This window comes from Cheilinus undulatus, linkage group 17 (assembly GCF_018320785.1).
Source record: "Cheilinus undulatus linkage group 17, ASM1832078v1, whole genome shotgun sequence".
Taxonomy (NCBI): Eukaryota; Metazoa; Chordata; class Actinopteri; order Labriformes; family Labridae; genus Cheilinus; species Cheilinus undulatus.
The window spans coordinates 19,170,976-19,198,246 of record NC_054881.1 but is presented as its reverse complement, the minus strand read 5'-3'; the positions used below and the strand labels follow the sequence as shown (position 1 = coordinate 19,198,246).

Genomic DNA, 27,271 nt, shown 5'->3' with positions numbered 1-27,271 from the left:
TGAATGATTGAACTGAATCTTTTGCACTTTTCTTTTCCATTACAAGTCTCTAAACACTGCCGTAGCTCATACTGTGTTTCATCTGCAATTCCTCCACAATTTCGTTGATTTTTCTGTCCTCTGGCTAAGTATGGCTCTCTTTATTCTGCTGATTTGTGTTTGTCTTTCTCTCTTTTTCTTTTCTGCCTCTGTATCATCAGGATCAGAGATATTTTTCCATGATGGGTTTAAAGTATCAAATCCTATTTTTGCAGCTTGTTATGACAGGATGTGGTTCAGAGATTAGATTGTATTAAAACTGCTTCCAAAATAGCAATCTGATATTCATTGTATGGGCCTCCCAAATAGACAAAATAGACTTAGGAATGACTGAACAGAGTCAAGTATTCAATACAAGTTGTGTAATATTTGGACAGACATCGTTGTGAGTGCCCTTAAAGGCTAGTTATTGGGCAAAATAAGATTAAAATCATGACTGACTTCTATATTAAGCATTCAAAATGAGCTTTAATATGTAACATCACTGCAAAGATTTCTCCCCTTTGTGTTTTCCTGTGTGAGCATGAATCGTCCTTGTTGGTGAGTTCAAGGTCTCCCTGATGTCACACACCCTTACATTCATGAGCTGTACTGTTATGAAACCAGATCCATAAGACCACAGCTGCTTTGCTTTGTGCAGTGCTTTAGTGTAAGGTGACGGTGAGCCTTGAACCCAGTGGAAAAACAATATACCCACAGAGATGTAAGAACATGGATCTGTGAATCTTTTACCGACGAGTGGTTGAAAGGAAACAAGGATACACATACAAAAGCTACGACTCCTTGAAGATAGATTCAGCTTTTCAGCTGTAAAACTATGAATGAATGCGGTGATTTCATATTAAAGCAGCCTGAAAAGACATAGTTTAAAGGATCTCTGAATAGATCTGTGTGCTTGGCGTACTTTTCCCTAAGCCCGACCTCCTCTCTGTCTGCTCTGTAAGTCAGGATGAGCCCAGTGATGTATGGCTTCCCATTTGTAGGGGCTTGCAGTAGAGAGCTCTACATGATTGACATCCTCAGAAGCACTCAAGGATGTTCTCGACAGCCACATGCAAAGCCCCTCCTCATCTGTCTGAAGCCCTTCACCACAGCAGCCTGCACGTTAATGCACTGTTTGCCAGTTATTTTCATTAGGTAAATGCATGTTGTTGACATGGGGTGATGAATGGCCGGTTATTTTCAGCGTGTGTATGAGCTTAGGCTTGAAGGGCGCGGTGACAAGAGGGGTGTTCAGGAGTAAACGGTCCAGTTTACCACTCATACAGGGGACTGACACTTCGCTAACCATGTATGTCTGAGCTCCCTCAGTCACTGAATGTGCTTCTTACACTGCAGAAATATCTGTTGTTCTAATGTTCTTTTTAAAAGGACTTGCAGAAATCTGTCAGACCAAAAATGTCACTTCTTGAGCATGTTTAGAAGCGTTGTAACCCTGCACTAAGACTGCTCAGCCCTCGGCATTTGTTTGGTAAATAGTAGAAAATGTCTTTAATTATTAATCAGTGTCTGGATTCAGCTTCAAAGCACACAGTGATAGACAATCCTACTAACTGGCTGATGACAGCTGTATTTCCTCAGTGTCTTGTCAGGCTTTTTCCGATGACTCAGACTCATAAGTTTTCAGTTTTTTAAATTGGGCTCAATTGTAACATTTCTGCAAGATCATCTCCAGGTGAAATTCTCCCACAATTTGCTAGATTACTCATATTTCTAAACTGCATGGTTTGTCTTCATTTAGCTGACATAAAATCAGTATTTTTTGTATTTTTATATGAAAAGCTTCCTGGAAGAACTCAAAAACACAAGGTCAGAATTCAGACAGTTACCGGAGTTCAGATGTTGTTGAGTACTGAAGCTGAGAAATGTCCGTGACATAACTGCTTGATTTCCAAGCAAATTAAACAATCATGTGTAATTACAACCATTCTTCATTTTTTTTAAAGATTATGTGCTTGTCTGTAGACGAAAGCCTGACTGAAGCTTCTGCATCAAAGCTACGATGAAGCCTTACACCGTAGAGCCCCATAGTCTTGAACCCTTCACCCTTCAGGCGTACACATGAGGTCGATCAAGACAATGCAAACTGCAAGCCTCTTGATTGGTCTGCTGGTTAGCTGTAGTGACTCCTAGTCTCTGAGTACTGTCTACAAGCATATTGTGTGTTTTACAGAGTGAAATAAAGGGCTTCAGATAAGGATATAACTAATCAAATCGGTTTGTCAACATTCCAAAAATATCTGACATGCATTTCCACATCAAGTGCAAAACTCTGTCCGATGTCTCCGCTGATTTACACTTTCCATATATTCAGATGTCCCTTCTCTTTTTGTCTCTACAATAACGGCCATATAATCAACTGCGCAGCAATATGTATCAACTCCAGCTATAACATAACATGCTCAGTTTCAGTTGTCATGGTTTCCTGTACAAAGACAAGCATGACTGGCATAAAAATCATAGTGCCCAGTAGGAATGGGTACTAAAATCTGGTGCCAAGGTGACACTTGTGTCAACAAAGCTGTTACCTACCGAAGCGTATCAAAAGAAAGATTTCGGTGCTGCATTTTGGTGATGTGGACATCAACTTATGCTGCATTCGATTGTACTCGGAACCGGAAAGATCGGGGTCAGAAATTCCGACCTCAGAGGTAAATGCGTCTCATTGCGTAAGCTTGGAAAACATGGCCGGCGGCAGTAAGCTGATGTTTGGATGTTTTTCGAGGATCAAAAATTCCTGCTGGGGAAATATATTAGCTACTTGAGGGAGAGAGAGAAAGAGAAACATCATATGCTGTAAGTATGACTTGAATGCACCAGTGAGGGGAATCCTGCATGCGTCATTGAACTTATATGGGCATTACAGCAAGCTGTGCAGAGTCCTGTGCTGTAGTAACACAAATGCTAAATTAGACGACACACGAAAGTAAAAGTTGAGGAGAAAGTGACTCTGTTTACCTCTCACAGTGTGTGACGCCATTTTGCCATCACGTCATTCTGACCGACTCGGGCTGCTTGGATCCTACCCGAAACCAGAGTCAGAGTCCTGAGCTCAAGGGCCATTCTATTTCACTTTTCCGATTCGGAAGTCAATTGAAAGCAGCATTAACCACAGAAAATAGCATTAATGGCAATTTTAAAAAAGGGTACTAATTTGTCAACCTTGATTAATCTCGATTAGCTCGATTAATCTTGACAGCCCTGGTTTATATTCATACTTGAAGGAGACAGAGCCGCATTTTGTATTAGTGAGCTCATCTCAGCAAAAACAATATGATATAAACAATCAGACAAGGTAGGAACTTCAGGCAGGATCCTCTCATCTTTTCTAAGTTTTTTCTTTGTTGGTCAGTATGAAATGTTTTTAACTGTATGAAAGCAGACAGATGCATGGAGCAGCATCTCTGTGGATCAGATCAAGGAAGGAGAAATAAAAAGTTGCCTGTCTTTTACCGGGGTCAAACTTTTGTCCTTTTCCTTCTCCATTGTTTCCCTCTCTCTCGGTATCAGACGTCTTGGCACTGGTGCCAAATTTGTATCAGATTTCGGGACTCATCCCTAATAAGCTCTTTGGTGTAAAGTTCATCTTCATTTGACACCTCCTTTTTGTATCTTTGTTCAATCAATCTGATACATATTCATTCAAGTGTTTGTTTGGTTTATGATTACAGTCTCATCACAAGTTTTGTGAGTTCCATCAAGGTTACTCACTTGATTTAGCAGAGTTACTGTCATTTCTGTTGACATTATGTTACTTTCTCTGTCTTTTATGCTTCCAGATACACCTAGAAGATAATTGTTATGAATGCATGTGAATAACAGTTTGAATTATGGAGCTAGAAAGTTCAAATTGTGAGTGACACTTTTAAGCTGATGTTGTTCCTGTACCTTTTTCAGCTGCTTATATTCACTGCTGGTGAAGAATTATAAAATTCAGGGTATTCATACCAGCCATATTGACTCTGGATGAGATTTTCTGCGTGCTTGCCTCGAGGTGAGACAGTGTGGCACAAAAGTTCATTGTCAACCCACATGTCACATTTTCCCCTTTCTCCGGTACGAGCTGCCATTTGGGAAACAATAGAGGCAGAAATGACAACTGCTTGAGGGCTTGAAGGACCTTTGTGATTTAAAAGTAAAAGTAAAAACTGCCTTAGAAATAAACAGATGGGGCATTGGCACTGAACTTTGGAAGTTGTGACTTGGTGTAACTTTTCATGGTCTAACTTGTATGATATTCCTCATGTGCCATGAAATTAGTTTCTAAAATGACTATATCCTTGTGACTTATCTCTTGAAGATGACATTTAGCATAGAGACAGATTATAGTAGTTTGAATGAATAATGATAATCTGGGTGTCTGTGATGTGCGGTGCAGTAAAAAGAGCCTGGCTTAAACGACTGCCTTCAGTACGTTGATACTCATCACTGTCTTTCATGTCTCCCTCTGATGTTTAGCTCTTTAAACTTAAACAACATGTGGGTGTGTGTAGGATCTGTGACCCACATGAATCATGGCGAGAAGCCAGGCATTGATGCTTTAGGCTGCCATGGCGGTGTTGATGACTCACCTTCTTGCTCTGTCGGAGTAAATGCGTGTACACGCATGTGTGTGTATGAAAGAGGAGATCTCCTGAGACACACACATTATGCAATCCATGTATTATATAATCTTAAGAATATAAGTGAAAAGCTAGAATCACAGCTGTAGAGACATAAATAGAGACCTTTCATAGCATTTTTCCTTCATGTTTGAAGGTAATAACATGTGCTGGGTGTTTATATGAGAGATTCTTTGTACAAATAGAAATAAAATAAAACCAGGATTTTTTTGTCCTGGATGAAGTCAAACTCCAATATCCATTTCATTTATTTTTCCCCATGCTGTCCTGCATGCAGTTGTTATTGATCACAGGCAGCTGTGTAAAAGTAGAAGAAACGACAGCACTCAAAGGCCTTTGAATGATTAGATTTTTAACTCCATCATGAATACTACCATTAAAACCTATGAGGTCGTTGCAGTAATTATTTAGAGCTATGTGCTGAGAAGAGAGGTTCCACAGGGATCAATCCTCAGACCCAGCCTTTTTGACATTTACAGAATCTTTCTTTATGCATCTAAATATAAAAATAGAATTGAAGTCAGAGTAAATATGTTATTTTATTTCCAGATCTAATTAAAAGAGCGGATTGAAAAGAGCACAATTGAGTGCAGATCACTGACAACTTTGGAGCAAACATATGTAGAAGTCTGTTTTGGTGCACACAGACATCTACCCCAGGTCTCCGAGTGCGACTGAGTGTCCTTAAACCCACCTAAAGGCTGTTGTGCCTCCCCTCATAGACAACATGCATTTGTTGCAGCGTTAAATTTGGCAGCTATTTTGAATTTGATTGTAGTCTATAGATCAGTGATCATTAACTGGCGGCCATAAGCCATATCAGGCCTTCCAAAGCTTCACAGACTATTGAATTCAGAAAACGTACAGTTTTAAGGGTGTCTTTTGTCTTTATGTCCCTATAGCTAGTAAATCAACCTTAAAAATGATAAATATTGAGACAAGAGCCCTGTCTGCTCTGACTTGTCAAATTAGATATAATGTTTTCCAAAATTATGATTGGAAACATAATGTATGACGGGCCATCCTTAAAGGATCCATTAAGTTCTGAGAAAAAAAGTTTTACAATTTTGAGGGTTTTTTTTCCGAGATTATAAAGTTGTATATTAACAAGAGCCAAACTCATATATTTCAAGTTTTTAATATTAGAAATTTACAACATTGTAAAGTCAGAAAATTGCAAGAAACCAAACTGAAAACAGTTGTGGGATAGCCCCATTTTACAGAAATATCTCTTCTAGGTCCAAGTTCTAATGATAATGTGATGATTCTGGGCTAAAACCGCTGGTACTCCCTTATTGATCAGTCCCAATAAAAAGAATAATCTGATTTACTGTCATCTGCAGGACTTGTACAAGGAAAGTAGCTTCATCTGGTTGGATTTTCTTCCAAGCAATGGACTAATATTGACTTTATAATCTCAAACATTCTAAGTTTTGGTTTGTGTAAATTTGCGACCTTTTACGAAAACTGAAAAACATGAGTCTTACTTGGTTATCAAGAACGATGCAGAGAATAATGATAGTTTTTAAGGGCATATTTATCAACTCAAAGCATACAAATTTTAGATAGCCTAAAACATACAAAACCTGGGGTACAGATGACCTAATGGCAAGGTTGTGCCCTGTTGGGTAGGCAGTTCAAGTTCATGTCCGGCCTGTGGCTCCTTTACCCCCCTTTACACACCTTTCCTGTTTCTGACTGTCCACTGTTAATAAAGGCATTAAAAATGGCCCACATTTTTTTTTAAATGTGTCTTTTGGCAATGTATGTTAAAACAAACATAGAATTATACTCCAATTAAACTTATGGCATTAACCTGCTGTTTACAAGCCTGCATAAGACAACAGTGGAGTGATACTGAGTGCCAAAGAATGTCAGTGAAACAAGGTATTAGGTTTTATAAATAATAATCATGCAATGGATGGCTAATAAATAATATAAAAACAATCTAAATATTTTAATGTGTAAATTGTAATAAGTACATTTGTAGCAGTTTAACTTAAACAATTAAGTATTGGAAGAAAGAAAAAAGAATCAAACAGGACCTAACAGAAACCAAATCTCAACCATTTCTTTGTCCACAGAGTCCATGTTTCCTCTCAGCTGATTGTTGTTTGTCACATGTAGTCATTTAGGTGAAATTTATTCCTGTGATTCTCTTACATTTATGCATATATATAAGCTCTGGCTAATTGTTCCTAAAGCTTAATTAAACCTTTAAATGAAAAACTGAAATTGGAGAATATATTGTATCTACAGTACATGTAAGCCAGTCTTATGTACTGACTTCATTTCAGATGGTTGTTGCCTGAGGGCAGAAGTCCTTCCTAAGCCTCAGAAGCGCGGTGTATCCGGTATCTTCTTCCTGACCGCTGCAGGGAGAAAAAGTCATTACCCGACTGGTTGGGATCCTTAATGATTCCCCAAGCCTTTCTCTGGCATCGCCTGGTATAAATATCCTCCAGGCAGGATAAAGTATTTCATTTTTACATTCAGCAAAACAAACATCTCACGTCTGGGACTCGTGGTCCTACTCTGTGCCACCAGCTGGTGATGTTAACAAGCTGACACTCTCATATAGAGCACACGTTTTGTTAGTATTTGTGGAAAACCATAAGTAAGGATTCCAGGCAGTAAATGACCATTTACATTCTGTTTATATGCTAACAAAATTACAATGCCTGAATTTGACTTTTTTTTCACAGCAGATTAAAAGTAGGTGTTTATTTGTTCTCAGAACCATCTGTTCCTCACAGAGCTGTAACTACGGATAATTTCATGCCTTTTTTAATCCGCGAAGAATGTTCTTGTAGTTTTAGTAATAACTCTCATTGAGGATGCATTTCTAAAGGTAAAAATAAATCTTATCACACTTTACAAAGAGGCCAAGGTGGCAGGTTCAAGGAGCATCTGCTGAAAACCAGCTGTCAGTACACAATAGATCTTTTCACAAGGGCTGTTGGCCTTGATGCAGTAATCACAAGGAGATTAATGCATGAAATGTTTAACAAATTAATCACACACTTTTTTATACATCATGTTTAAGCTACGTTTGTGGGGCAGCAGCTGGATCCCACTAACTGCATCATCTCTGTAGATGAGAAGAGATGCCGAGCTTGACCTCGGCTGCCAAGCTTTACACATGTCGACATGTGTAGAGCTCATGCCTTATGTTGGTGTTTTATATGGGTAAAGAAGATTTTCTACAAATGTGTCAGGTGATTATGGATTAAAATGAGCATATTCAGATATTTTTTAACCACACACATGACAAATATACTTGCTTAGATGTGTGTTTTGCAGTGTGCTTTTTTTTTGTCTAATCAACCAACTGATAAATCACTGCAGCTTTCTTTAGTAGCAGCTTCAGAAGGACTTTGGGACATCTTTGGCTAGGGTTTGTGTGGATTTAACCTTATTCTGCTCTGCTTGTGTTTTTTGATAGAGAGGGCAGCACCAGCATCCTCAACAACCTGCTGTCCAGGATGGAGCAGTACGCCAACAACCTGGAGAACCTGGTGGAGGAGCGAACACAAGCCTACCTAGAGGAGAAGAGGAAAGCTGAAAACCTCCTCTATCAAATTTTACCGCAGTAAGAAAAATAACAGCTCACATTCACAATTTGTCCTCCATCCAAAAATCTTCAATTAACTTGAACTCAGCAGAACTGCAGGCTGAGATTTTGCGTGTGCCTCAATGACACTTTGTCGATCGTGTTAAATCCCTGAATTAATTAAAAAAGCTTAAATCCCTCCAAACACCTCACTTTGTTAACAGATGCACATTTCCCTCGGTACAACCTTACTGTAGATGAAAGAGAAGAGAGAGAGCTGACAGGCAAAGTGCTCATTAAGTCAAGACAGAAGAGCACACTTGATAGTGAGTTTAGGATAACGCCACAGTCTTAAATCCTGTCGTTCTCACACATTTATCTTCTTTTTCCCTGCGTTCTTCCTTCAAAGCGCAGGCTTGAGAAAACAGACACTTATCATTTCTCACCATATCTGTGAATTAAACTAATGACTTCTTCAGAAGTGTTTCTGCCTTTGGTTTTATTTGATTCAGAGAAAACTGAAATGAGCTGAGTAAGAAAAGATAAATACATGACTGACTGACTCACAACTCATAACTGAACCTGCAATTGCACTTTGTAGCCATGTTTTTAAAGATCATCAGGGAACTTTTCAGTTTGGCATATCAACAAAAACAACCTCCATCCTCATCATCTTTTAAGGTTTGTACAAATGACAGAGAGAAAACAATCAGTGATAAGGTTTAAGTAGACAGTGCAAGAATCAGCCACAGATCTGGGCTTGGCCCCTGCAGTACACAACCCTTTCTTTCCATTGTGATTAAATCATATGTAAGTATATAATCAAAGCTGTTATGGAATTTTAGGGCAACTCACAATATGAAAAAATGATGTGATATGAAATACCTGGATACCAAGCTTTATTAATAACGTATTGTATGGATTTCACCACTTTTTAACTCTGTTTGAAGTGACAAGGGGGACTCGAAATTAAAGGGTAGGGGTTTAAACTAGAACTGAAACAAAGGTCCCAATATATCCAGAATTTTCAACTGCATTGCAATTTATTTGAAATTCAATGCCTTTTAAAGTATTCACCCCCTTGGATGTTTTACCCTTTTATTGATTTTATAAATTAATCATGGTCGATATAATTTGGCTTTTTTGACAAAAAATAAAAAGCCCTCTTTAATGTCAAAGACAAAACAGGTTTCTAAAAAGTAATGTCAATTAAATAAAATATGTCATGTAGAATAAGTGACTGCATTCATATTTAACCCCTTCAAGTCAGATGCACCTCTGGTTATGTCTCAATCAGGCTTACACATCTGGCACTGCAATTTCACTTCTGTCTTCTTTGCTTAAGCTCTGTCAGGTTGCATGGGTATCGGGCGGGAACAGCCCCTTTTCAAGCCCACCCACATACTCTTTATTTGGTAGCAGTCTGGGCTTTAACTCAGCTACTCAAAAACATTTACCTTGTTGTCTTCAAACTATTTCTGTGTTACTTTCGGTTTATTTTTTCGGGTCATTATGGTGGCGGAAAATAAATCTTCCCCCCAAGCTGTAGTTCTCTTGCGCTGAATAACATCGTAGGATGGCAGGATTTTCCTATATTTTGATGCAATGGATAACAGAGTTTTTATGTTTTTTGTTTTTTGTTTGTTTTTGTCAGAAAAGCCAAATCATACTGACCATGATTGATTTATAAAATCAATAAAAGAGTAAAACATCAAAGGAGGTTAATACTTTTTATAGGAACTGTATCATCCTTCACATGAAGGGAAAATCATATTTTACCTTTCAACCCCCTGAGGTATCATAAATAACCAGTCAGTGCTTAGTACTTTGACAAAATGAAATACTCTCTACTTTTACTTGAGTGGATTTGTAGTAATTTCACTTCATCTAAAGTAAATTTGAATTACAGTAACTGTACTTTTATTTGAGTGTTGTATTCCTGTACTCATTCAACCCCTGGTCAAATGAAGGCATGCATCAAAAATTGACATCCAAACCACTTAGCTCAGGAGAAGAGTCTTCTTTTGTCATTAAACTGTGATGTAGTGAGTAAAATTTGCATTGAAATCATTGACTGTTTTGAGAAATATTGATGTTTTAAACCAGTGATTCCATAACTGTTACCAATCCTTGGCTTGTGTAAAAATTACTGTAATGCTGTGTCATAGAAGCCTGTCTGCACTGGGATTTACTCAAAGTTCAGAGCTGATATCAGAATTGTCGACCCAGGCTTGAGTCTCAAAGCTATTTTCACAGGATTGGAGGTCGTAATGTTCTCGTAAGCCAGAATGGAGACGACTTGTGACCTTTCTGTATGAGTAAAACTGCCACTCTCACAGGAGACAAACATTGGCTCTGCAGCTGAAACAAAACAGCCGTTTTCTGTCTACACAAGTGTGACCCTGTTTAGGGGTCAACAAGCTGAACACTGGCCAACTTTTAGTTGCCAGAAAGGGCAGTTAAATTTAGCTAGATTCACTTACTGCAAAAAAGAGTGGGAATCTACAAAATTGTGTGCACTTCTGGCTGATTTTATGAACTCAGAGATTACCTGACGCCTGAGACAGGAGAGAGTACATCAGTGGTTTTCAAACTTTATATGCCCAAGGCACACCTAAGGTTAAGCCAAAATCTCAAGGCACACCATATTTAAATTCATACAGAATGGACCAGTGGTTTTCAAAGTGTGAGGTGGGCCTCCCCTGGGGGGCGCCACAGAGCTTTGGGGGAGGCACGGAACCATAAACCAGAAAAAAGGTGATTTGCTTTGCGAACCTCTGCTGTGCATTGAGCAAAATGGACTTATAGTCACTATAGGGACTATGCTATAGAGCAGTGTTACTCAACCAAAGAGCCAAATTTTTGAAAAATACCTTTGCAAGAGCCATAATCTAAGAGGTGAAAAGTGGCAAAAACAACTTGAAGTAGCAATTAGAACAGGTTAAAGGTGGCAAAATGGTCAAAAAGCAGCAAAAAATAGGTGAAAAGGGGTGAAAATGGGGGGGGGGGGGGGGTCAGAAAGTAGCAGAAATGGGTGAGAAGTGACAAAAAAGTGGGTGGAAAGTGACTTAAATGGGCAAAAAGCAGTGGCAAAAGTGGTCAAAAAAAGAGGAAACAAGTGGTATGTAATGGCAAAGGATAGTTTAAATGGACCAAAACTGGTAAAAAAAAAAAAAATGGTAAAAAAAAGGGGGGGAAATGGGATAAAAGTGGCAACATTTTTTTTGAAAAAGGGCAAAAACTGGGAAAAAAGGAAACAAGTGGTATTAAATGGCAATAGGCAGCTTAAATGGCCGAAAAGTGGCAAAAAATTGAAAAAAAAGGGCAGAAAAAAGGGATAAAAGTGGCAAAAATTGGGGGAAAGTGGCAAAAAGACCTAGCAAAAATGAGCAAAAAAATGGAAAAAAAAGGGACATTTAATGATGAAAGGTAGCTTAAATGGGCAAAAACGTGAAAAAGGGCAAAAATGGGATAAAAGTAGAAAAAATGGGGAAAAAGAGGCAAAAAGACATTGTAAAACGGCCAAAAAAATATGAAAAAGGGGTATTTAATGGCATTATAACTGAATAAGACAGAAAGGCAGATGTTTAAGGACATTTGCAAACCAAAATATCCAAAATATATTAATGTTAAAAATGTTTAAAGATTAGACATAAATGTTTGAAATGTTGTTGTTTAATTTTTTTTCAATTTGAATCCTTTTTGTGGGTGGGGGTCCATCGAATGAATAATTTCTTCTTAGGGGAGGCTCACTCTTCCACACTTTTGAAAGCCCCTGAAATAGACTTTTTAAATTATGTAACAGTCAATGTGGCCTATAAGGGGAGATAAAGCGGCCAACTGGGGGTGGCAAAAGAGGGACAAAGATGGCAAAAATTGGTTAAAAGTGATGAAAAAACATGGAAAAATTGGGCAAAAAGTGACAAGGCAGAGTCAAAAATGGGTAAAAATTGGCATAAGGGGCCAAAAACATATGTTAATAGTGGCAAAAACATGTTGAAAGTGTTATTAAAAAGGTGGCAAAAATGGGTCACAAGAGGCCAAACAGGGTTGAATATTGTAAAAAAAAGTAGTAAAAATGGGTTAAAAATGATTTTAAAAATGGGCAAAATTGGGTAAAAAAGTGCCCGAACAAAGGCAAAGTGAGTGGAAATTGGCAAGAAGGGGGCAAAAATGGGTTGAATGTGTCAAAGAGGTGGTAAAATAGGTTACAAGTGGCAGAGAAGTGGTAACAAGGGTTAGAGTTGCTAAAAGGTGGTAAAAAGAGGTTAAAAGTGATGGAATAAAAGTTGTCAAAAATGTCTAAATCATAGCAAAAGTAGGCAAAAAAAAACAGAAAAAAATGTAGCAAAAATTGGATAAATGTGGCAAAAAGTTGCAAAAATGGGTCAAAAGTATTACAAAAAGTTGCAAAAACAAAAGCAGCAAAAATGGTTTAAGCTGTCAAAATAATTAGTCAACTTTGTGAAAAGTAGCATGAATTAATAATTTAAACACCAATTTAAACTCAATATTAGCTTGCCAAATGAGGTAACTGTTAGCCAGGTAGGTAGAAACAATGCTACTGATCCAGCACACTTGCACTGATACCATCAGTAAATCACAATTGGAGGGCCCATTCTCTAGGGTTTTTTTAGGGGCCCAGCCAGATCCCCAAGGCACACCTTGAATTGCCTCAAGGCACACTAGTGTGCCCCTGCACACCATTTGAGAACCACTGGACTACATGATAAGAGCCTAGAATTTTGTACTTTCTAATATTTTTTGAATATTCACATTTGACCCTTCCTGTATTTAGATTTCTCTAAATTGCTTTTCAAGGTCTGGACAATTTAACCTCATATTTCTCTCTCTCTTCCTCCAGTTCAGTAGCAGAGCAGCTAAAGCGAGGGGAGACAGTGCAGGCAGAAGCGTTCGACAGCGTCACGATTTACTTCAGCGACATCGTGGGCTTCACGTCAATGTCTGCAGAAAGTACACCGCTACAGGTACACAGTGATAGTTTCTATGATGAATAATCCCTGCTATGTTACTCACTGTTTTAGCTGCTTTTTGGTTTGGATTTGAAGTATTTCTGATATTTCTCATCTACAAGGCTCTACTAAAGGCCCTTTAAATTCCCAGCTTGTGATCACAGTTGAAGTGAATTTTCTGTCTCTATTCATGCATAAAAGTGCTCACCAGGCTCTACCTACAGTGTGTCTCATAGTTCCCACAGTGTATGTTCCCACACACAGGCTGCAACTCAGAATAGGGCTAGCTGGAAGTGTGTGTTGACGCAGAGTTGAGTCACATTATGCCACCACATACAGTATCTCCCTCTCACATAAATACTAAAGAGAGGTTTCTAGAGCAAATACATCAGCATGACGTCACATTGATGTAGTGGGTGTGAAGTACTGAAGGACAATCTGACATCTTCACATGGAGTGGAATCAAATAGGAACTGGCACTTGTTTATTACTGGTTCTATTCTCTGGTAGTACTTCTCAATGCTTCATGCTTTTATCCTACATTTAAACACATTTATCAGTCTTGAGAAGGTTACAGGATGACTAAAACAGTAAAAATGTTTCTGAAAATGACACAAAAGGGGCTTTCCCTGAAAAGTCATCAGTTAAAGAGGATTCAAGTTGACTCTCGTGGTCAGTTGAATCGTTGTCTCCAGATAAAGATTCTTGGAGTGAAGGCAAACTGTGGTCATCGTTTACAACTTTGTAACTGGGACACAAACTCTCGAAAGAGGTTTCTTCAAGACCACAACTAACAGACCATGTGCTTGAAACCAGTAAAAATAGTGTCCTAAGTTTTTTCCTAATAGAAGTAATGGACTTTTCAATACTCGTCCTTGGAAGCCACTATAATACAGAAAAGGGCGACAATTTTTAGCAAATATTGGGAATCAGTATTACAAGTTACATACATTTGGTTTACTTTATAATGCTAGATATAAAAGAAGTCAATATTTTCACTCTTATTTAAAATGAAGAAAATCAAAGCTGATGGCAAAGTCATTGGATTAGCCAGATTCCATGTCTGTCATCAGGCTCATCTGTCCTGCAAGGCTCCAATCCATAAAGTTTGTGCCCAGTCTGAAAATTTACTGGACCAATCAGTGTTGTGTGCCATGGGCGGAGTTATGTTATACTGTAAGCTGGTAAAAAATGACTCCACTGAACTCTACTGAAAGCTTTTCTCATTGAAAAACATGTTTTTGTTCTTCTCTTGACCAGTTTCAGCACAAGTTTGATTCACCAACTGACTCTTGCCTTAGTACACAAGAACTGTGCCTGCCCCTTGAGCTCACATTATGTAGTTTACTCACCTGAGCTGTGCATGCCTGTATCACTATGTCCTGTTGCTCTGATTGGCCTATAATGCATGTTAAAAACTTAAGGTTCATCCAATCACCCTTTAAGGATTTTTTCAAAGGTTCTACATTTTCCAAACACTTGGTATGGATGGTTGAACAGATGGATATGAAATATTCAATGGATATATAATAAAGTCTATCTGGTGTGTAAGGTTACAGAATTTAGCACTATCATGGAGTAAAAAAGGTGTTTTCTAAATGTTTTGGTGGACACATTTAATTTCAAGAGCTACATGCTGAATCAGACGGTGGTACAGTTCATTAAAATTTAGCGCTGTAAATAGTTAATCCATTCACGTCTTCTAACGCACAGTATGTAATATTCCGCCACCAGGGGTCTCTCAGCTAAAATAATAACAATATGACAGGTACAGACCAGCACTGAATTGAACTGAACTCTCAATGAAACGACACCTCATAGGGTGTATTTACTCAGGAGAAAACTGACATTTTGTTTTCATTTATACATTTCTCATGAGGAAGAAATTGACCAAAACTGCATTTCCACATTGGATATGTGGTTTCTAGTGCATTTCTCCCTCATAAATGAAGCTTAGCGTTAGTTCATGCAGGACATGGTAGTCATAAACACAGCCATGATCAGCTGACAGCCAGCTGATCCCAATTATCACCTCGCAGCCAATTACAGCTCTTTCTCCCAACACAGCAGTGTATGTAAATATGACATACTTCTCACTAAGCCCTGCTTGTATTAATGCTGATGCACCATGCTGCTGCTGCTGGCAACGCTTAACCTCCTCCACCCCAGCCTCCTCCTTTATAGCATAAAGCTTATTGCACCCTCATATTCAGATTCAAGTTACTCATGATTGATGATGATCAATTACTTTTGAAAAAATTTTGTTGTATTCAGTACACTTTGTTACAAATCTATCCATCCATATGGGGTTTCTAGCCATGCGCTTCCTGGAAAGTCAAGACATGCTGCTTGACTAACGCAGGAAGCATCCTCTGAGCAGAGCCTTCTCCACCAAGTAAAACTGTTTAACCATTTTTCCATAAAATAGTAAAATATCTGTCTAGAGAGTTCCTGAATGTAAAAAAAAAAATTATGAAGAAAATGAAACATTGGCTTTCTCTTAAGTAAAAAAATAACCTGATGAGATACCTTTTTATTTAACACCGCCCTCAACTTAAAACTAGAAATAGTATTGAGTAGGAGGCTGCAAAGGTAGGGGGTGCCGAGTCAAGCTGGTCTTGACCTGCTGGAAATGTCGAGTGATACAGAGACGAGTTTCAGCGAATGATCTTGCTACCTATGGCAGCCTCCATAAAAGGACAACTCCTGTTAAAATTGTAAAAATCAAGAATTTGATCATTTAGACAGCAGCTGTGACTGAGTGTTATTCATGTCATATGTCAGTAGGATGTTGTGAGTCTGACCATTTCCTGATCCAACACATTAGCCACAACCTGCGCTTCTGTCAGACCACAGACAAACAAATGATTAGTGCAGTCTTTAAACTCTCCTGATCATTTATTATAACAAAAATAGTCCTGCAACATCAGGAAGGGTCCTTTAGCTCTGTGCTGGGTTAATGCTAATCTTAGCCACATTGGTATGTTGGTGCTGTGCTTACCTTTAGCTTATGAGTTCTACAGTATTTCTTTTTATAATGCTTTTTTTTTTAGCAGGAACCAAATAACTGTCACCTTGTTCCATAAGTACATAATCATACCTTATGGTTTTCTGTTTGTTTGTATCAGACTGATACCTTTAGGTGACGTTAAACTGAATCCTCTTTCAGGGAGATTTTAAATGTAAATCATAGTTTATATCAAATGTTGTTTTCCTCAAACCTGCCAAACAAAGACAAGAAGAACATCACATTTTGAGCCCACCATTGTGTTTGCAGCTGTTCCTGTCAGGCAGCTTGCAGTCCCAAAAACCTCCAACCATCCCAACCCCCAGCCTGACCACAGCGAGTGGAAATTTACACCCTCACTGCTGCTGTCAGCTTGTCAGTCAATCAAATTCTTCACCATGTGCTCAGCAATCACTGGAGTAGCCTGTCTTACACCCAAAGAGCCATTCTGAAAATATTGCAGTGTGTTGGTGGGATGCAGCATTCTGCTTTGTACAGTATTGTCTTTGAACTTATGAGAGATACCATCTGCATCCAAAGAAATTATGGAAATAATGAAATGTAGGAGTGAGATGCCTTTTTACTGGAAAGATTTCAAACTAAATCAGCTGTACAAATGAAGAAAAATAAGACAAGCACAGGCTTGTGTTTCTATACTAGAGCTTTACATGTAAATTAAATATACCACACACTTAACCACGCCTCTTATGTAATTCATTAGTATTTACTTGCAGATGTGTTTGATAAATTAGTCCACCCATGGTTTACACAAGACCTCTGCAGATGGTACATACTTTGTAATTAACATTATCATGGTTAGCAAAATTCATCACAGGTTGGGATGAAGAAATTTAATATTAGTCCATGTAAAAATTTGGTCCTGAATTACTGATGAAAAGCTTGCTTTGCACATGTTATTAAGTTAAGAAAGCATGCATATGTTTGAATATAAAACACATTAAGAATACAGGCTGAATGCCATGTTGTTTCTACTTTTGATGTAAACTGACATGGGATTTTGTTCATGTCAAAAAATAAGCAGCTACTTTAAAAGAGCACATGACTAGTCTGAGACAGAGGGGAATTAATTGGGTATTTCAGAGTTCTTTGATCAACCCTTAAATCAAAATATTACTCCCTTGTGCCATGAAGGGTACAGTACAAACGAGACTTTAATTTCCCTACTCAGAGTGAATATTTTCATTAGCACATGACTGACATGTCCTGACAAGACAGAGTGCCACCTTGGTTTAATTTTAAGCTCAGAGGCATGAAAAAAAAAAACATTACTGCTCACAACATGACCTGACATCAAACTGATTGTTGAATAAAGTGAATAAACTGCCAACATCTGACATGACTGCTACATTACAATAGCACGCCCTGCAATCTGTTAAATTCAATCCAGATTGTGTTTGAGATATTCCATCTGCTGGTTTGATTTATGATGCAGTAAATGTGTTTGTCAGCGAGCCTCGGCGGGCAGCCGTCCAGCTGCAGACAGACACAGATAATGTGGGAGACTGTGAGGTTCTGCAGAAACATTGGCTACCCAAACAGAGAGCATTTTTACCATAGACTATGTAATTAAAATGGATTTAGCCAACCTGAGATTGGATACAGACTCCTATTTTGAAGCTTCAAGTTTGGCATTTTGGTTCTGTGAGCCTATGGTGACCATATTCTGACAAGGCAGTAAAACTGTGGTCCAACTGCATCAAACAATGCTCCATATTATTAGTTAAATACAATGGATCATTTGGAGATAGGGTTGGATGGTATCTATTTTGTAAGAAAAATAATCCAAAACTACACTATATGGACAAAAGTAGTTGGCCGCCTGACCATTACACCAACAGGGACTGTAATGATATTGTATATACATGCACTTCAACATGGAGTTGGCCTTTTGCAGCTATAACAGCCTCCACTCTTCTTGAAAGGCTTTCCACAATATTTTAGAGTTTCTGTGGGAATTTGTGCCCATTCGTTCTTTACAGCATTTATGAGGACAGGCACTGATGTTGGTCAAGAAGGCCTGGCTTGCAATCTCCATACCAGTTCATCCCAAAGGTGATTAATGGGGTTGAGTTCAGGGCTCTGTGCAGGCCAGTCAACTTCTTCCACACCAAACTCATCAAACCATGTCTTTATAGTCATTACTTTTTTGCACTAGGGCACAGTCATGTTGGAATAGAGAGGGCCTTTCCAAAACTGTTACAACAAAGTTGGAAGCATAGCATGGTCAGAAATGTCTTGGTATGCTTAAGCATTAAGATTGGCCTTCACTGAAGGTAAGGGTCCTAGCCCAAACCCTGAGAAACAGCCCCATACCATTATCTGTCCTCCACCAAATGACACAGTGCTGTTAGGCATGTAACGTTCTCCCGGCATTTTCCAAACCCAGACTCGCCCATCTGACTGCCAATCAGAGAAGCATGATTCGTCACTCCACAGAACACGTTTCCACTGCTCCACAGCCCAGTGTGCTTTATACCACTCCATCTAATGTTTGGCATTGGACTTATTTGCTCAACCATGAAAACTTGAAAAGCTCCTTATAATGCAGTCAATTTATCATTGTTTAGTTGGACTATAGGCTGACATATGTTTTAAGTCCTTTTATCCTTCTTGCTGCTTTTCTGCAGACATTCAATTAAAGCTCTTTTCTCTTTACAGGTTGTCACATTACTCAACGATCTGTACACCTGCTTTGATGCCATTATTGATAACTTTGATGTCTACAAGGTGAGTCTGGATAAATAGTTTGAACTCTTACACTGATGGACTTTAATCACTTAAAATAGATAGACTTAAAATATAGTAAGTACTGTCAAATCTGGTGTATGAAACACACTTTACCATCTGTACAAGTCCTGTGGTAGGTGGAAATATTAATGCCTCTCAGCCAATGACTAGTCTTTAATGCCCTCAGCAACTGTAAGAAAACACAAGGGTCCAGAAGTATCATGATACAGTAATGTCAGATGGAATCATGTAATGATTTGATCTGTTATTGTTCTTCTCTATCATAGGTGGAGACCATTGGTGACGCCTACATGGTGGTATCGGGGCTCCCTGTCAGAAATGGAAAGCTTCATGCCAGAGAGATCGCTGGGATGTCACTGGCATTGTTAGAGCAGGTCAAAACATTCAAGATCCGGCACAGACCCAACGACCAGCTGAGACTCAGGATAGGTATCCACACAGGTCCGTGTCACACTGAATAAGTTGTCTTCATGCTGCTGATTGTCCTTGACTGACGTGATAAGTCCATCCTGTGTTATTGACTTCTCTGTTAAATTAAGGGTATTTTCTTCTTTGTGTTTTGATAGTGACCTAATAATAGTCTGTTTTTGAGGATTTATGTTCATTGATAGAGCTCTTATTTTCTTTCCTGACACATGTAGGCCCATTCTTAACTCTGCCTTCTGTTTTTCAAAGATTAATTTCCTTGTAGATGAAAAAGAATAAAATCAGATATTTTATTGACTTGCATGAATTCAGAAGTCCAAACCAGACTACTTGAATATTTTATTCTTGAGAGCTGTTTTCAGTTCACTTCCCGTTCAAGGACACTCTGTGCGTGAATGTGTTCTGAGGAAAAATGGATCAAAATTTATTTCCCCTCCAAAAGACTTTTGGTCTCATCCAATGTTGGTTGCAATTCATTTTGCCAAAAAGATTGAGCAACAATTTTACGTAATAATCCTATCAGTCTAATCAGAACTAAAGAACAGAACTAAATCTTGCGTAATTCTTTATCTCTTCTTCTTTTATAAGTGGGTTTCTGTACTCCCACATGTCCAGAAACAATTTTGATGATTGAATGTAATAACAACATCTGAAATATGACATCTAAACAGTCCAGTGACCAGTGGCAGACGGCCATCTAGACTTTAGACAGAAGGGTCACCACACTATGGACCATTTGGGCTGCTCAGAATGGCTCATTATCACACAGGGAAACAAATCCAATCACACTCATTTTCACATAATGTTTTGATTTGAAAAGTTTATTGATAAAGTCACAAACATTTGAGATCGGTCTAAGGTCAGGTGAGGACAAAAGGAAATGTAATGCTTGACCAGCAATGCTGGAAAAAAAAGGAGATGAATAAGTGTTCTAAAGAACTAAAGGGAAATGAAGAAAGCTATGTTGGCTGAGGGTGAGAAATCTGATAAAATAATAGATTAATTTTCCAAATGTACCTTTAAGTTTTGTTGCCAGTGTAGCAAGGAACGTTGCTACCACAGCTAGCTGTGCTAGTGTGCTTACACACTGTCAATATCAGATGATAAGACTTTAAACATTGCTAGAGAAAACAAAGACATATTGCACAAACAATTCAAATCTCCTCATATTAGTTAATGTGGTAAATATTCTCCTTCCAAGTAATACAGTTAAAAAGATCTTTATATAAGACACATGGTGCTTTTATGAACCTTGCAAAGAGATGGATTGCCAGACTGTCATCAGGCAACTTGCTAAGCTCCAAACCACAATGGTTTGGATCAATCAGCGTCATTTGAGAAGAATGAAGTGGTAGCTACTGGATGGGTTAAGCTGTACAGTGATCTGTTAACAATGGCTGCCTCCACTGTAGCTGTTAGCATGGATATAGCAATGGTATAGCGACAGTTTTATCAGAACTGTACCATGGGTGCAGTTTAATTAGAATGTAAGCCAAGTGTATACAATGGCTGCTGCCATGGTAATGATTAGCTCGGATGTAGCTGTAGAAAAACAGCAGTTCAATCAGACCGCAACCCCATTTCTTTATTTAAACAAGTGCAAAGAACCACGCCAAAATATTCTCTAAGCAGAGAAGTTGTTTTTGTATGTCTCTTAATAAGTTCAGGCATAAATATTAGCCACAGATAAGCTTACCATTATCACACTGTGGTAGCGCTAGCCTGTATAGCTTAGGTCAGCATTGGAGCTCCATATGTCTGCTACCTCATTTTGTTTTGTTGCTCTGATTTTCCTGTTATGAAAGTGACAGACAGAATGTTTGTCCAGTCACCTTCCAAGATTTTTTTGAAAAGTCCTGCCCTTCTTTAACACTTTGAATGGGAGCTTTTCCAGATGAATGGGAAATCTATCCATGCAATGTCATGTCATGTTAACGGTTTATAACATCTAATAGGGGTGTGACGAGATCTCGTGCCACGAGATGATCGCAAACATGCCCTGGACACTATAAAACTGTTGGTGAGAGAGCAAATGAGGAAACAGAGCTGGTCTAGTATCCATTAAGATGACCGCTCCAACCACTCTTTAGGAGATCTGTTTTAGTCTGTTGTAGTGTGAGTGTAATGAACTGAGCGCTCATCGTTCATGTAACGGCTGTGATGTGTAACTTCCCACCTCTTGATGCCAATGTACAGACTGGAGGTAAACACAGGGTGTTTTATCTTGTTCTGTCTGCAGCGCCGCCCTGATGTAGTTTATGGCAGCTCTTGACGCAATATTTAGACCATATCAGCTCACAGCAGCATGTTTATATTCTTATTCACTCACTTGACATGCAGCAGAGATGGAGCAGCGAGCGTAGGCTGGTACTTAGCATTGTCAGAGTCATTTAAAGCATTCAGAGTGCGATTTCAACTCACTCACACCTCTGTCATCCTATTTAAAAACATTTTCACTGTCATGGACGAGTGATGATGACTTTAACTCTTAAGAAGTCAGACATTACAACAGCTCTGTAGAATGTGACGATGTTTCACTTGGTTTACAGGTCCAGTGTGTGCTGGTGTGGTGGGTTTGAAGATGCCGAGATACTGTTTGTTTGGAGACACTGTCAACACAGCGTCTCGAATGGAGTCCAACGGAGAGGGTGAGTGTCTCTGTTTTGTTTTGATTTTTCTTACTCCAGTGCCTGCTGGGTTTTACGTCTGATCGTCAGACAGGAAGGAACATGTTTTTTAGAAAAAATGGTGACAATATGAGGTGTTTACAAGGACTTCTAGCCGAACGTCTAACACAATATCTTACTCTGCTGTGGTTATACAGAATATCCTAATAATACAATCGTCACACTTCTTTTGTACTAAGCCCTTACCTAGGAATCAGATGTGTTTTTTTTTAAATAAAATATCCTTACAAGACTGTACTTCATTTTTCCAGGAGTAAAACACTAACAAATTAGTTTAATAGGAGAAAAAAGCCCCATTAAATGTAGTAGAAAGACTTTTGGCGTCATCAGCATTTTGAATTGCCCTTTAAAACAGTTCCCCTGGCAGCTCTGTAAACAAAACCCTTGTGGATAAAAGCATCCAGGATAGGTGTTGTACATTTTAGTATTTTAAAGCCACAGTGTGTGGTTACCTTTCTTCTACACTAACCTTTATTACAGTGATTATCATTGAAATAATAATGTCGTAAAATATCATAGTATGAGCATTTATAGCTTCATATTGCAGCAGCATGTATCGTCACCAGCAGTCAACAGCCTTCGTTCCTGGGCTCGGTAAACATTTCCATAGTAACTGGAGACCCCACCAATCAGAGACATCGCTGTGACATGTTTTTTTGTAAAATGAGGTTGATATCTTGCAAACTTTTGTCTTGTACATGAGCAAATACCATTTTACACACTCAAGTAGCTCATGATAATTCTATCTTGGATATTCAAGATAATGTGGCTAATGATCAAATCTGATATGGAGAAAATGAATGGGATTTTTGCTTCTTTAACCCCACTGTTGATTGAGAGCCCTCTGGTGGCAGAATTTTACATATTGTGGGTTTAATCATTCAGCCCTAATACTAGCCAGTCATCACTGAGGCCTGGTGCTGCTGACACAGTGAACATATGGAATCACTTCCTGTTTTCCTGCTGCTACTATGTTGCTCGGTGTCATTACTTGTGTTGATGGTGCTAAAGCTAAATTGTTCATTTTGCTACACTTGTAATTTTACTTCCTTCAAACTTAGACCATTTAGCTTATCATTTAAAACACATATCAGTCTCATAACCTACTAATAGACAGAATCTGTGTCTGCCATTTAAAACAACCTTTGTGGATCCCTTTTAAAACAATAAAGCTCTATGGCACACAGGAAGAAGATTCAGTCTTGTTGGCTTTAGACACACACATACCCCTCTTTAAGTTAGATATACTCATCTTTGGAAGATTCGTTGACTTTAAAATTCACCTGTGTCAGTAAATCATGACTGAATTATGAACTGGCTGTTTTTGGCTTACCGCTGAGGTCAGCCCCACACATGGCAATGTCTGTGTCTGAGTAAGTAAGTAAGTAAGTAAGTAAGTAGGTAAGTAACTGACTGTCACTAATTTATAAGCCTTATACCCCTTTCCCATTGGCCGAAAAACCTGTTTAAACACGCTAACAATCTGCTCCTGTCGGCAGTTGGAAAGGCGCTAATCGGCATTCAGGGAATGAGGGACAAAAGTACAAAGTATGGAAAACAGTTGACCACTGTGACCATGGCTTCCATGCTCTTTTCCATTGTTTACCTAGCTGTGTTTCGGCGCACTGATGATGATGTCATCAACGTAATGACATCAGCTTGACGCACCAGAGGGAAAAAAATTAAAAAACAGCCACGCAGCTCGTCTGCTGGCGATCAGACCCGGGTCTGCTGGCAATGGGAAATGAGTTACTTGCCGATTGTTAGCGGGTTTACCTGCGTTTAAAAAAAAAACCCACTTTTAAACGCTAATTTTAGTGGGAAAGCGGTATAACAATACAGTTACGTTTGCTTGTACTGAATGCTGGCAGTGATGGCTGCCTCCACTGTGTTAACTAGAGCCATACATACAGAGTTGTGCTATGGGCGGGGTTTAATTGTGCTGAAAGCCCTCTAACGGATGCTCCACTGTTGTAAATACTCAGATGCAGTCTAAGCATGGCCTCTGTTTAACCAAAACTGGGCCACATTTCTGTATGACAAAATAAAAAAAAAACCTGTAAGCTTTTCATGTTGGATAAGATGTTTTCACTTTTCTGCTGACTTGTTTTGGCATGACTATGTGATAGTTGAGGGGGCATGGGTAACTTCTCGTGGGAATGCTTGTGTCTGCTGGCTGCTCAAGGAGCGATTAGCTCTGAATTAATCACAGCAGCACTTAGTCAAAACTGGACATTTCTTGATTTGAACAAGTGAAGAGAGCAACACTAAAAGCTTTCTGTAACAGAAAGGGTGTTTTTGCTCTTCACTCAAACCACTTCAGCATGAGTGTGTGATAGTTGGGGACAAGGCTACTATTTGTGCTTGTATACAACGGCTGCTAGCTGAACATTAGCTCGGCCTAAAGCCGGGCATACACTGTGTGATTTCAGGCAGCTATATGACAGTCATGGCAGAATGTCATCTCATACTGTGCGACTGAATTGTTTACGACGCACGACCATCGCGCATGAGTTGTGTGCTCACAAAATACGATCCGACGGTTGGGCAAGACCTGAGTGCTCACTGTGCGACTGAAGTCGGGACAGACTGTGACAGAAACCAGCGGAGTTTCCTTTTTAAAAAGTCTCAAGGTCTGAGAGGGAAGTGTTTCAAGTCATATTCTCTCTCTTTCCCCCCTTTATCTCTCCCGCTTTCTCTTTCTCGGGCTCTCTCTCTCCCTCTCCTGCTATCTTTCTCTGTTTCACACACACAGACAGCATCACATCTTTGTCAGCTGCAGGTCCGCATGTAGGAATATTTCCTGCTCATTTATTTCATTTATCATAGCGGGATGCATTAGAAAGTCATTCCAGCTGTTGTCATGGTTTCTTAGGATGCTGTCTGACAGTTTACAAAGGAAAACAATCCCCCAAAGTTGCGTTGTTAAGAGAACGCTACTTCAACGTTTAGCACGTCTTTATTTGCAGGGAATATGATAAATGTGCTGTTTTTTGATCATTAACGGATATAAAAAACAATAAGAACGATGAAGTAGACATTCAGTGTAATTTTACACATATAAAGACCTTTATACACCTGTCTGAGGCGAATTACAAATGTTCATGAAACCTGCTGCAGTTTTTATTTTGTTTTAGAATAAACAGTTCATTAACAGTTAGTGTTTTATTGTTAGTATAAATTTACTACCATTAAAGACTTAAATCTGCCAAAAATCATTTACATCTTACATCTACTATGACACTGTCTATTTCTATCAGTGAAGTCTGGCACATATCTCTGTAGTGTTTCATATGTACACAGAGAAGAGCTTTATTAAGAGGAGAGACAGAGAGAGAGAGAGAGAGAGGACAGCATGTAGCTATACATTTAAGTTGCCACAATAAATATGGCTCACAAAAAATAACAATAATGACAAAATCACTCTGCCAGTCAGGCATTTTAACAGGCATCCCAATAGTTGCGGTCAGCCAAATACTAAGTTTTAACCTAGTCTTGTACATGACCTAAATTTGATGTTCTTCCTGTATTTTTATATGAACCTTAGGAGAAATGTTTGTAGATACTTGTTTAAACACTTTCATTAACATGTATATAAACACTTATTTTACCAGTTTATTTCTACTTTGGTGGTAACAGATCAGAAGAGTATTTAAACAGTTAAACGTGTGTCAGTCTATTTCTGCGTACTTGACTGTAAACCAGTATCACAGTATCTGTGATCGTATGGAAATATTTCTCAGTAAATGGTGATTTCAGAGCTGATTATGAGCCCTATCAACCTGCTGAGTCAAATATGTTTTACTCTGACATTTCTGTTCTTAACTGGCTGTGACAGGAACTGATGTTATGAAACTGTGGCTGGCTGTTTTGCGAGAGTCCCATCAGATGTATTGATTAACTACTGAGCTGCTTCCTGTATTGTGCCTCCTCTGGTAAATAATTGATAGCACTTACAGCAAAGGGCCCTTAGCCGGCGATAAACTGTGCAGCCTGCAGCTTCACAGGCAGGAATCACATCTCACATCTCTGCTCCATGTGCATTAATTGGACAAAAAAATACTGATTTTCATCACTGTTAGAATTTCAGCTGCTGGTGTGTGATGTGCATCATCAGTTTCTTCACCTGCTGTAAATCCCAGAGGCCTGAGATAATAGCAGCAGAGTGGTAACTTGAATATTAGTAAAGTTGTCATCCACATTTATGTTTTCTTCTTTTCAGCCTTAAAGATCCATGTTTCCTCTGCTACCAAAGAAGTGCTGGATGAGTTTGGCTACTTTGATCTACAGTTACGAGGAGACGTAGAAATGAAGGTAACAACCCATATTTTCTTCTTCTTTTAAAATAATTGGATCAATTTGAAACTCCGAATAAGAGGAAAGGCTGTCCCGCTATCGACTGATGTGCACTCACACTGTGAAGAACATCCATCTACAGCTTTTTCCAGACATGCATTTCATGAATTTTTTTACAAAGTTTTGGGACATACTGCCCTGAAAACTTCCTGACTATCCACTTCACATATGCACCTTACAGCAGGAAGCTTTCCTGTCCCTTTACATTTAAGTACAGAGGCAAAGGGAGAGTAGATATTTATGCATATATGTATGGGTTTTCTTTTGGTACTCTGGCTCCCTCCCACAGACCAAAAACATCCTCATTAGGTTAACTGGTCACTCTGTAATGTCTGTCAGTATGTTGGTAAGTGTGTTTGTAAGTTTCTACATGTCAGTCCTGACTAATGACCAATCCAGGATGTACCCCACATCTCGCTTAGTAACAGCTGATATTGGCTGTAGCCCCCTGTGAACCCCAACGGGATAAGCAGTCTAGATCAGTGATTCTCTAAATGGGGTCTGGGGACCCTTGGGGGTCTGCGAGCCACAGCTTGGAGGTCCCCGAAATATTTCAAAATAAATTGTTAAAGTAATGCCATGTCATTAAAAAGCAAATAAATACATATAAATACAATATGGGCCGCAGCTCCATAAAACAACCATAGAAACCAAAGACTCAGCAAAAGTCTGGGCCAATAAAAACTCAGATATGATTATGACATATCACATAAATCTATCACTTGTCACGCATCAGTCACTTTGCTCAGGAGGCATTTGGTTTGCAGGTCCAGCCAGCAACAATGGATAAATGTTTAAGCGCGTCCACTTCATCAAGTGATGCTAGACCCAAACCAGCT

The 27,271-nt window shown here is 38.9% G+C and overlaps 1 protein-coding gene across 1 annotated transcript in view; it reads left to right on the top strand.

Moving 5' to 3' along the window:
• Nucleotides 1–27,271, top strand: part of LOC121525691 (atrial natriuretic peptide receptor 2) — a 133,026-nt gene that overhangs the window by 103,544 nt on the left and 2,211 nt on the right. Inside the window, exons 16-21 of the mRNA XM_041811800.1 lie at nt 8,107–8,253; nt 13,079–13,202; nt 18,874–18,942; nt 19,230–19,404; nt 21,939–22,037; nt 26,299–26,390. Coding sequence (XP_041667734.1) covers nt 8,107–8,253; nt 13,079–13,202; nt 18,874–18,942; nt 19,230–19,404; nt 21,939–22,037; nt 26,299–26,390 — 706 coding nt within the window. The remainder of the gene's footprint in view (nt 1–8,106; nt 8,254–13,078; nt 13,203–18,873; nt 18,943–19,229; nt 19,405–21,938; nt 22,038–26,298; nt 26,391–27,271) is intronic.